Raw genomic sequence first — 12,784 nt, 5'->3', positions numbered from 1 at the left:
TAGCTAACTCTCCTCATATCCCAGTCTTAGAACCATCTCTGTAGAACCACCTTCATGCTCCTTCTTTTTTTAAAAAATTTATTTATTTTAATTGGAGGTTAATTACTTTACAATATTGTAGTGGGTTTTGCCGTACATTGACATGGATCAGCCATGGGTGTACCTGTGTTCCCCATCCTGAACCCCCTTCCCACCTCCCTCCCCATCCCATCCCTCAGGGTCATCCTAGTGCACCAACCCTGACACCCTGTCTCATGCATCAAACCTGGACTGGCGATCTGTTTCACATATATACATGTTTCAGTGCTATTCTCTCAGATCATCCCACAGAGTCCAAAAGACTGTTCTATACATCTGTGTCTCTTTTGCTATCTTGCATACAGGGTTATCGTTACCATTTTTCTAAATTCCATATATATGTGTTAGTATACTGTATTGGTGTTTTTCTCTCTGGCTTGCTCCACTCCGTATAATAGGCTCCAGTTTCATCCACCTCATTAGAACTGATTCAAATGTATTTTTTAATGGCTGAGCAATATTCCCTTGTGTATATGTACCACAGCTTTTTTTTTTTTTTAAACTTTACATAATTGTATTAGTTTTGCCAAATATCAAAATGAATCCGCCACAGGTATACATGTGTTCCCCATCCTGAACCCTCCTCCCTCCTCCCTCCCCATACCATCCCTCTGGGTCGTCCCAGTGCACTAGCCCCAAGCATCCAGCATCGTGCATCGAACCTGGACCGGCAACTCGTTTCTTACATGATATTTTACATGTTTCAATGTCATTCTCCCAAATCTTCCCACCCTCTCCCTCTCCCACAGAGTCCATAAGACTGTTCTATACATCAGTGTCTCTTTTGCTGTCTCGCACACCAGGTTATTGTTACCATCTTTCTAAATTCCATATATATGCGTTAGTATACTGTATTTATGTTTTTCCTTCTGGCTTACTTCACTCTGTATAATAGGCTCCAGTTTCATCCACCTCATTAGAACTGATTCAAATGTATTCTTTTTAATGGCTGAGTAATACTCCATTGTGTATATGTACCACAGCTTTCTTATCCATTCATCTGCTGATGGACATCTAGGTTGCTTCCATGTCCTGGCTATTATAAACAGTGCTGCGATGAACATTGGGGTACACGTGTCTCTTTCCCTTCTGGTTTCCTCAGTGTGTATGCCCAGCAGTGGGATTGCTGGATCATAAGGCAGTTCTATTTCCAGTTTTTTAAGGAATCTCCACACTGTTCTCCATAGTGTACCACAGCTTTCTTATCCATTCGTCTGCTGATGGACATCTAGGTTGCTTCCATGTCCTGGCTATAATAAACAGTGCTGCGATGAACATTGGGGTACACATGTCTCTTTCAATTCTGGTTTCCTCAGTGTGTATGCCCAGCAGTGGGATTGCTGGGTCATATGGCAATTCTATTTCCAGTTTTTTCAGGAATCTCCACACTGTTCTCCATAGTGACTGTACTAGTTTGCATTCCCACCAACAGTGTAAGAGGGTTCCCTTTTCTCCACACCCTCTCCAGCATTTATTGTTTGTAGGTTTTTGGATAGCAGCCATTCTGACCGGAGTGAGATGGTACCTCATTGTGATTTTGATTTGCATTTCTCTAATAAAGATGTTGACTTCATGCTCCTTAAGCAACTTTCCCTGCCTTGACTTTTAACCCCTCCTTGATAGGAAAGTCTAACCCTGACTCTGGAAATAGCAATGGACTGTTAAAGAGCAGAGCTCCAAGGGAAATAATCTTTCCCTTTCTCTCTTATCTGTCTACATAGACACACACACAAATCTAAGCATTGATTAGTTTCCTATGCTGGAAATTCAGTATTTATTTATTTTGGCTGTGCTACATGTCTTGTGGGATCTTAGTTCCCCAACCAGGGATTGAACCTGGGCCACTGCAGTGAAAGTGCCAAGTTCTAACTACTGGACAGCCAGGGTATTCCCTCAGTATTCTAAATATTTATTTATTATGTCTTCAAAATATAAGAAAAAGTTTTCCGTTCACCCGTAGAAATGAGAACTTTACTATAACTGTAAACTATTTAAAAGTGAGGTGCTCCTACACATTACAAAACAGAAGTTAACTCATAAAACAGAAGAAGGAAAATAAATTCAACTAACTTTTCTACTGGTAAGTCCATTGAAATATTAACTCAAAATTGTTCAGAATCTAAAATTACTCACTTACTAATTGCTGCAGCCTGAATAATGATTTATGGCAAGAATTCTAATATTACTTATTACTTGTCATATTCTCTAGAAGAAGCCTTTTGGCTGTGGAGGATGGCAGGGGTGAAGGGCAGCAGACAGCTTATCTCACCTATGATTCAGCTACTACTAAAGAGTCTTTGCAGTTGAAACTACTGACCTTGTTCTGTCCCAGCGGGCTCCATCAAGATATAATCCGTGGATATAAACACCATCTTCTGGTGCTTCCTTAGAGGTATCAGAAGGAATAACCTGAAGGCAGAAACAAATGCTAGTAGAGATTTCCTCCCTAGGTAAATGTCTCATAAAGAAAGTATTACCTAAATTTTCAGAACACGTTCAGAGAAACTTGTCCATAAAATAGCTTCTTAAACTATACTTTTTTCTCAGTGAAATGTAATTTTAAAATAATACAGTTCTTTTTAAAGCATTTTATCTGGTTTTACTGTACATCATATTGATTTCTGCTAAAATAGAAAAGCAGTGTTGGATTATTTGAATTGAATATTGAGATGTATAAAAATTCTCTCATGGAGACAGCAAGGCAAATACTATATACTTTCTTCATAAATACAAAGAATGGAAAGAAGAAGAATTATTTGCAATGGGCAATAAAAATATGAATTCTTCATGTCCTCCTTGCTTAAATACATGCCTTTGAAGTAATGATATGCTCTGGAGTTTAAGGAGTTTACTGTACCTCAAATTCATATCCCAGTAAGTCAATAGGGATGGTATATTTTCTGGCATAATTCTGCATTGCTCCAGTTAAAAAGGCTTGGGTAAAAAAGAAGCCTGAGAGCCAAAACACACAAGGTTTTCCTGAATTATACCAGTCCTATAAAGGAAAAACAAACATTATGTTCCTTTTACTTCCTCAAGAATTACCTGACATACAATTACTGATTCTGGTTTCTGTGTATGCTGCCCACACTTTCCATCACGGGACTCTCTTTCCTGACACCAAACATACAACCTTTATTGGCCCTCCTACCTTTATCCCTTCTAGTTACTCTTCTTGGGAAATTCAAACTAATTTTACCATTAACCTGAATAAAACAAACTTTACTTGTTGTGAAAGATTAAAATCTTCTGTAAAAAGGCAAATTAAATTATTTGAGGGTTTACTATATTACTTAATCCCACTCAAAAGCAGCCATCTTTAGAAATCCTATATATTGTCTAACTACAGCCCTCATGTATTGGTTCCAATTCCTTGATTCTCTTAACCTCCTTGCCTCCACACCACGATTCTGGCTCCACTTTAGATACCCTGGTCTTCTTTCCCAATCATGTGTACCTCTTTTTGTTTCTTCCCTTTCTCTGTTCAATACATCTATAATGATGCTGCCAGAGTACACCTCTCCATGCATGGTTTGGATGGCTCAACATCTCATACAATACTTCAGTGATCTACTACTACCCTACCAAAGTAAAGCCTAAAACACCTCAAGTCTCCCATTCAAGATACTTCATAAGCTGGTCCCAAATTGTATTTATATATCTATCCCTTTTAGTTCCCCTTTAAACATCTGACATTCTGATCAAATGGTGGCCTCTTCTCTGCAGTTGGTAAACTTCTGTTGTTTTTTCTGTTTATCTGAAAGTGGTATGACTCTTATATCCCTCTATGGGATGAATCCTCCTAACATTTCAACGGGAACACCACTCTGGTGGTGGAGCTCTACCTTCTGGAGTGGGCATGTGATTCATGCCAAGCTGATCATACTCCAGTCATAGTGACTGATTCGGGAATGGACATGTAACCCAATCAAAGCCAGAGATGTACAGACTCTTGCTGGGACTTCTGGGGGAAAAGATTCACTCTAAACAGTTTTGTGGATATGATGCCAGAGCTTCTATTGCTATCCTGCTGCCATCAAACAAGAACATAGAGTGGAGTTAACCCACAGAGAATGAAGCCAAGCGATGAAGGGCAAGATGCCAGGATCAGGTAACTGCATTTGCATCCCAGGTAAAAAGCTGCCTGGAGTCACTTTACTTCCTGGATTTTTCAGTTACATGAGGGAATGAATTTAATTTTTGCTTTTATCAAAAATTTTACTAAATAATCAATCCTAAATGATATACTATCTTTCATCATCCAGGTGTCTCTAAGCCCTCTTCCTTTATTTGCAGTGTTCAAAACCATTCATCCTTTAGACCAGCTCACATGCTACCTCATCCAAAAACCATCTGCTTTCTTATGTTAAAAAAACTCTCTCCCTTTTTTGAATTCCCGGAGTATTTTACATGTTGGTCTTTTATGACACATCCCTTACTATACTGAATTACATAGGTTATCATCTGAGGGCTATTGGCAAACTGAAGGCAACCTGGCAACCCTGTCTAACGACAAGATGCTTTTGACAAAGTGAGTCTCAATTCACATCTGAATGAACAGATGAATCAATAAAATGAACTTTGTCTCTGAGTGAGCAGCACACTATGGGAAGGAGTCAGCTTTGCTTCCTGGGAAGAAGAGAACAAACCACTGCTGGAGATGCTGCAACTGTACAAGCTGCCAGATCAAGAAGAGGTAAAGAAAGAGATGGAGCTCAGTAAGGGTACAAGCCAGGCAGAACGAGCCCCATGCAGAGAAAGCTGTAAGAACCCAGAAAGCAAGTATATAGAACATTCCCTTGCTCACTTCAGGTCTTCATTTAGCCAAGAATGTCATGAATGTCTGGGTCAGCTACTTACATATCCATAAAATCTCTGAACTAGCTACCATTTACTGTTTAGTGCATGCCAGGAGCTAGGTGATTTACATGCATCACCTCATTTAGTCCATAATTCAGTGAGTTAGGTATTATTCCTCCCATTTTGCCAATGAGGAAATCAAGGTGCAAAAAGATGAGTATCTTCTTCAAAGTCACATACATACTAAATGTTGGATCCTGGATTTAATCTGAGATGCCAGCCAGTGTGCAAAAAACTTAAAAAAAAAAAAAAAGGCACAGGCTGGAGGAAAGGAAGATAAGCAGGGTGAACAGTGAGAGAGAAATGAGAAAAGGGGGGAAAAAACCTCCAGACCACTCATTTGTTTAATTTGTTAATTCTAAGAACCATTAGGAGGTGAAAAGACAGTGTCTTCAATAATTATTACTGGGAAAACTGGACAGCCACATGTAAAAGAATGAGATTAGAACATTCTCTAACACCATACAAAAAAATAAACTCAATATGCATTAAAGACCTATATGTAAGACCACACAGTATAAAACTCCTAGAGGAAAACACAGGCAGAACAGGCTTGCACATAAATCGCAGCAGATTTTTTTGAATCTGTCTCCTAAAGTAAAAGAAATAAAGGCAAAAATAAACAAATGGGACCTAATTAAACTTAAAGTTTTTGCATAGCAAAGGAAACTATAAACAAAATGAAAAGACAACCTATTGAATGGGAGAAAATATTTGCAAATGATACGACCAATGGGAGATTAGTACCCAACATATATAAGTAGTTCATACACCTCAACATCAAACAAACAGCCCAATTAAAGCATGGGCAGAAGAACTGAACAGACATTTTTCCGAACAGCAGATACAGATGGTCAACAGGTACATGAAAAGATGCTCAACATCACTAATCATCACAGAAATGCAAATTCAAAACCACAATGAGATACCACCCTGCACCTGTCAGAACGGCTATCACCAAAATGAACATAAATAACAAATGTTGGTGAAGATGTGAAGAAAAGGGAACCCTTGTACACAGTTGATGGGAATGTAAATTGATGCAGGCAGTATGGAAAACAGTATGGAGGTTTCTCAAATAACTAAAAAGGAGAACTAACATATGACCCAGAAACTCCACTCTAGGATATATATTGGGGGAAAAAAACACACTAGTTTGAAAAGATTCATGCACCTCAATGTTCATAGCAGCATTATGTACGATTGCTAATATGTGGACGCAGCCTAAGTGCCCATCAATAGATAAAGAAGACCGGGTATACACATACAATGGAATGCTACTTGACCATTAAAAAGAATAAAATTTTGCCATTTGAAGCAACAAAGATGGACTTGAAATACGTTATACTAAGTGAAATAAGTCAGACAAAGAAAGACAAATACTGTATGATGTCCCTTATATATGGAATCTAAAAAATACAACAAACTAAGTAAATATAGCAGAAAAAAAAAAGAAGCAGACTCACAAAAACAGAGAACTAGTGGTTGCCAGCTGGAGGGACGGGCAGCAGTATAGGGATGGAGGACTGGGAAGCACAAACTATTGGGTGCTAAGACCGGCTCAAGGATATTGGTATAACGTGGAGAATAAAGCCAACATTTGGTAATAACTGTAAATGGAAAGTGACCTTTAAAATTTTTATAAAAAGAAACAAAAATAGTCCAATGAAAAATTGATCAAGGAGATGAACAGCAATTCACAGGAGAAGATATGAATACAAATGGCAAGTACACATACAAAAAGAAGCACAGACTCACTAAAAATCAAAGAAACTCAACTTGAAACAATAAGATATGACTGACCTATCAGATTGGCAAAAATTAAAAAGGGATGTGTATGAGAAAGCCTCTCTATCCACATCTTCACAAATATGGCTGTTTTATTATTAGCTTCTGTAGTAAAACTAATAGAGCTTTCATATAATAAAGCGGCAACTGAAAACTGAAAGATCATATATATGAATTTCCAAAACGTATTCTGGGGGCTCTCCCCACCAACTAGCCCCATGTAAGCATCAACCATAGGGTGGGGAGAAGCAGAGGAGCTGTGGAGGAAAACACTGTGCTGCCCACATATCCTTTACCTGTGAGTTTGGGGGGTGAAGGGCTTAGAGATTTCAAAGCACTCACCTTTTCCCTGGCTTTATGAGATAAGAGATAAGATGCACTGATTTCTATATAATGGCCAATTACTGATTAATCCAAGCCTCAGGCTTTTTTTGTAATTTACTGTCAGCATCAAAATCATAAGACCAAGTTGTGGTCACAGAAACCACAAACAGAATCTTCAGAAATATAACTGTCACGTGTTACTTGAGTTTGGGTAACATAACATTTTAATCACTTTCAAATACGTGTACTTCTCAATACCCTAAAATTTCGGTTAGATTACCATGAAACTACTTATCCATTTCATCTAACTCAGAGACATTCAAGTGACCACGGGCAATTTTTAGTATCTCTCCAGTCAAGCAGAAAAATGAAATAGTATGTATAAATTATATACAACTTTTAACCTGTAAAAAGTTCAGCCGGGCTAGAAAATCTGTGATGTAACTTCCTAGGGGTTTAAGACTTGGGTATGAGCGTTGCGCCCATATTTCTGGAACCTTTCCAACAAGCAGACTGCCAGACAGTGCCTCCAACGCAGAATCCATCACGACCACACCCCTAATAGCTTTTTCAAGGTCCCGTAGAGTGTTGCGTATAGTTTTAATTAAGCTGCAAGGAAAGCAATTGTGTCATCATCATATATATGATAATAAATATCAATATACAGTCCATCCAGAAGAAAGAGTAGGATATCATTCACGGTTTTATGGGAGTATTTCCCAAAATTTGGTCACCTCCCATTTCATAATGTAAGGTAATTTTAGGTGATACTTGGATGAACATTTTTCATTTTAATTATTACATATGCATTTTAAATATAGAAAATAATATAACTTGCACATCAAAATTGCTTTCTGGGTATTATTGCTTAAGACCAGGCTAATTTAAACAGAGAATTATTTAAGGAAAAGTATCAGGTAAATAATGTTACAGGTGACATGCAAATATGGGAAGAGTTATAAAGGCACAATGCAATGGTTGAAACTTTGGAAACACTGCATAAAAATCTAAAGTGTATATTCATTCATACCCTTATAAGTACTTTGCTTCTCACTTAGGTCCCAAATTCTAAGAACATCATAAATATACCTCAAGTGAGGGTTTTGGGCTATAAGCCTAAACAACTGAGAGACAATATGTTATTATGTACAAACACATATGGTCTTTGTATTGTTGTTGCTGTTTAGTTGCTCAGTCGTGTCTGATTTTTTGTGATCTCACGGACTGGAGCCTGCCAGGCTCTTCTGTCCATGGCATCTGCCAGGGAAGAATACTAGAGTGGGTTGCCATTTTCTTCTCCAGGGGGTCTTCCTGACCCAGGGGTCAAACCCATGTCTCCTACATTGGCAGGCAGATTCTTTACAACTGAGCCACCAGGCAAGTCTAGATGTATAAGATGTATAAGTCTTTGTATAAGAGATACTAAATTCATTAAGGCATCATAGGGTTTTAATATGTCTTATTTTAAAAAGTCTGGAAAGTTAAACTTGGAAACACTAGAAAATTCATAACCAAAACAATTCTCCATTCCTTAAGCCAGTATTGAGCTTTAGAAAATTCAATTTAAAAATTTAAAGCAAATAATCTGCTTGCTATTTTAGGGTACCTACCAATCTAGATTAGACTTAGGAAGAAAGTGGGCAGAAAAATGACTAAATATGTATCTACACATAGGCTTAGATAAAGGTCATTCCAGCTTTATTTCCTGAGGAGAAGAGCAATGGATAGATGAAAAATTACGATTAATGAATATTTTTAACCAGATCTCTTTTTTCATCATCATTTTACATTAGAAAAGGTATGCTCCCTTCTGGGGCAGTATGCAACTCTAAAAAAGGAGACAAATTCTAACAAAATGGCAAGTTTTGATAATTTTTTCTTAAAATTTTGATTCAATACTGGTGTATCTTTTTATCAACTTTGGCTGGTAGCTTTCTGAATCACTGGGTGTAGAGCTCCTTACTTGTTAAATCTTTCCATTTCTTGCACTAACACAGTATTCATGCTCTCTTCATATCTCACAGGATACTTGAGCAGTGCTGATTCAATGTCAAAGTCACTTGGTAGCTAAGAGAATAAAATTTGAAGATCACGTATTACTCTCAAAATGAACAGTGTCATTCGGCTATAATATCAATAATAGTTAACATTAGGCATTTACTATGTGCCAAGAATTATGTTAAGTGCTTTCCAAATATTATGTAATCCTTGCCATACAGTTTCAGGTGGCCATTATTATCTCCATTTTACAGATAAGAACATTTAAGTACAGAGAGGTGAAGCAAATGCCTAAAGGTACACAATTCAGAAGCAGTCTGTTCAAATCCATAGGTCTCTAACACTAAGGCCCATGCTCTTTCCTATAGGATATAGCACTGAGTAGAAGATATATATTTCTAAAAAGCTGTGTAATTTTCTTTTGTAAATTGGATTTTATTTTCCATTAATAAAACTGATATATCATTTCACAACTGTTTTATATTTATTTCAACAAATTATCAACAGGCTCAAAATAGCTTTGTTTACACCACTACCAAATAATTAATGTGTAAGTGTAGCAAGGTTCCAGGGCTTAGGGAGAAAGAAAGTCACTGAGTATCTGATTTTAATGAGGCATCTCAGAGACGGTTGAGAAGAAGTGATAACGAGGACTTTGGGGGTATAAGCAAGCCCCCTGACACTGGCATTTGCACTCTTAGAGGAATTTCCCTACGAGAAATTTCCCTATGAGGAAGGTGCCAAACTAAAAAGTTGAGCATCCAGACCGTCCCCAGGTGATGGCCCTTGGTGGTGCAAAAGAATTCTAAGTCACACTAGGCAGCATCATTCAAAGTATGACACCAGTGGTTGGTCAGCACAACCATTCTACACCAACTAAGTCCCATATGCCACCGCCAGGTAACTTCTTACTGGGGTCTTGTAAGAGCCACCATTTTGGGAGGACAAGAACCTTTCCCCAAAGACATAAATCACACAAGCAGGAGGGTCTGGGGTGAGAAGTAGCAGTCCATAGGTAGAGGCGGGAGAACGTTGGTGTGCTTTCACACTAGGGCAGCAGGCAATGATGCTCACTACTTGTCTCCAGTGACCACAGCCAGACTGAAGCTTCTAGGTCTGAGTAGGCTCTACTTAAGGAGTGGTGTAAGGCAAGGGCACTGACTGGGAGAGGAGGATAGGTGCCATCTGAGGACTTACAAGGCAGATGGAGCAGGGTCAGGCTGTGCTCTGTCAGAGTGCCTGATGCTGAAACATGGGGATAATTATAGTGCTCATCCTGGAGAGGAGCTGTGAAGATCTCTGCTTGGGGCTATAAAGTCCTCTTAGTAGTTCCTTATTCAATTTAAGGCAGAAAAAAGTGAGGAAAGAGAACACCATTTCATTCTCCCAGGGCTAAGTACACTGGAATGCAGTATGGGAGGAGAAGCTGTAGCTGCTAATTTAGTGCTGCTCTTACCTCCCTGTGCCTCCTCACTTCTGAAGTATAGATTAAACAGCATTCCATTCTTGAATCAGCAAGTTCAGACAGTTTCCCCCATTTAAAAAAAGAGTAGGTCCACCATTTTTATTTAGAAATGATAAGAAATCATATATTCAGTAGCTCCACAACTCTAGTTACTAGGAACTTAATATTTGCAGGCATTATGCAAAGCGCTTCAAATTAACGATACCCTGAATGTTCACAAGAACCTTACACAGGTGGCACTGTCATCACCACTTTTCTAGTTTGGAAACTAATGTTCAGAAAAGCAAAGTATATCACTCAGGCATAATGTTGCTACCTGGAGTTTTCAGATTGACATTTCAGTCCCATTTTGATTTATGTTATATTCCAAGAAACACATTTTAAGCTAAATATTACCTTGTTGAGAATATCTTTGGTAATTTCTAGTAGAATCTGGTCAGTGCTTCCTGAGGATCCTGTTTGTTTGGAGCCTCCTTGGGTGAGGAGCAATGACTCAAAGAGGACTTTCGTTTGTTGAAGATCTTTGGAGATATCAACATTTTCATGTAATCCAAATATCTCAGGGTGTTGAGTAAAAGGAAGTTTCTACCAGAAAATAAATTCAACAAGCATTACAGTTTAATTGGGTACGTTAATTCATAAGGTAGACATGTGCAGACCGAAAAGGGTTAAAAATCAACTAAACATCAAACAACAGAGGGATCAAACTTTTCCAAGTCTCAGTAACTACGAGAAACAAAAACACTGTATTGAAAGCTGATTGTACCTAAGACTTGTCTAATTTTTTACATTACGGGGGACTACTTCACTATTTGCTTTTAAGAAAATCACACTTGAATCTAACCCTATTTTCAGTGACATCAGTTACCTTAATGAATTCAATGTATTCATTATAAGTGCCTTTGGGAGGGGCAAAATAGTTTCCGCTAGGAGAAAACTTATAATGAGAGTTTTCGATTATGTGTGGGTTATAAAAGTCAGCCAGCATGGTTAAGAGGAGACGTCTGTCCCAGTCATCTGTCACTCTTCCTCCGTAGTTACACTCCCCAGTCAGGTAAGAGATCGCTTCAAATGGAATTGTATCATATTCATTGATAAATAGCTGAAACAAAGCAAAAATGAAATGAGAAAAACCATAGTGTATTTCCCTTCATTTCCATTCAATCAATCAATCAATCACTGATCAGTCTATACACATGGAAGTGGGGCTGGAAGAACTATCATCAGGGTTGTTTTAAAGCCTCGTGTTGTTAAGGCCCTTATCACAGCAAAGAGGCAGAATATACAGTATCCTGTGGTTCTCTAGTTGGATTGATATGGTTGGTAAAACATGACAGAAATGATGGGAAAGTACTGGAGTTGGACAGACTTGAAGTTCAAATCCTACCTCAATGGGTAAATTCACTTCTTAGCTTTGGTTTCCTCCAAAACAGGCATAATACCCACCATACAGTGTTGCTGTGAGGATTAGAATTCATGCAGATAATGTAAGTAATGTGCCTAGTTCAAAGTCTGAGTGAGCAGGAACTCATAGTGGACATTTGTTCCTCTGTTTGTTTGTTGGAGGATGCTGACCATCTCATGCGTCTCATGTTTCACTGCAAGTCTACAGAAACTGAAAACAACCAATCGCTCACTTTCTCAGTCCCCTTTGGCTAAAGCCTAGGCCTGTGACCTGGGCTTGGAATCTCAGATGCAGCCGTGCTGGACTGAACTGGAGTTTAGTGTGCAAAGAAGCAGGGACAGCAAAAGATCTTTTTTGATGACCTCATAGCAGATGAAAGTCTCAGTGGCACCTATGAGAGCTGCAGTGTCTAATATGTAACAGGGGTAGAAGGAACGCTCTCACCAGATATGGTACGATTCTAGATATGACACTGCATGCCATGGCTGTCCAGCCATCTTGGTGATTCTGCGACCTACACAATATTCTTTCAATAGATTCCTTTTCTACTGTTTTTGTTGACTGATAGAGGTAAATTGTTGATTTAACTGAGAGGAAGCTAAGAGGAGCGTATAGTGAGGACCTATACAAAGCCAACACTGAGGAGGGCACTGCCAAAAGAAAGAACTAGGGTCTTTGATAGCAACACTTTTGTTGAAAAACCCCCTCCAGAGTCTGTCTTTCCTCCGCAACTCTTTTTCACGTGAGATAAAAAGTTTCATTATGGATTAAGCCAGTTTGAATCAAGGTTCCCATTATTTGCGGCAGAAAAACTCAGATGGAAAAATATCCTTTGTAAGCCAAAATTATAATTATTACTGCCATCC

The 12,784-nt window shown here is 38.5% G+C and overlaps 1 protein-coding gene across 1 annotated transcript in view; it reads right to left on the bottom strand.

The window, feature by feature from the left end:
* Window positions 1-12,784, bottom strand: part of DNAH12 (dynein axonemal heavy chain 12) — a 189,930-nt gene that overhangs the window by 2,467 nt on the left and 174,679 nt on the right. The window contains exons 68-73 of the mRNA XM_070359341.1: window positions 11,382-11,615; window positions 10,910-11,098; window positions 9,014-9,117; window positions 7,455-7,659; window positions 2,936-3,073; window positions 2,396-2,487 (exon numbers count right to left, since the gene is read on the bottom strand). Coding sequence (XP_070215442.1) covers window positions 2,396-2,487; window positions 2,936-3,073; window positions 7,455-7,659; window positions 9,014-9,117; window positions 10,910-11,098; window positions 11,382-11,615 — 962 coding nt within the window. The remainder of the gene's footprint in view (window positions 1-2,395; window positions 2,488-2,935; window positions 3,074-7,454; window positions 7,660-9,013; window positions 9,118-10,909; window positions 11,099-11,381; window positions 11,616-12,784) is intronic.

The sequence above is a fragment of the Bos mutus genome, chromosome 22 (genome assembly GCF_027580195.1).
Source record: "Bos mutus isolate GX-2022 chromosome 22, NWIPB_WYAK_1.1, whole genome shotgun sequence".
Taxonomy (NCBI): Eukaryota; Metazoa; Chordata; class Mammalia; order Artiodactyla; family Bovidae; genus Bos; species Bos mutus.
The sequence above is the reverse complement of the archived record's forward strand: the minus strand, read 5'-3'. Positions and strand labels throughout refer to the sequence as shown.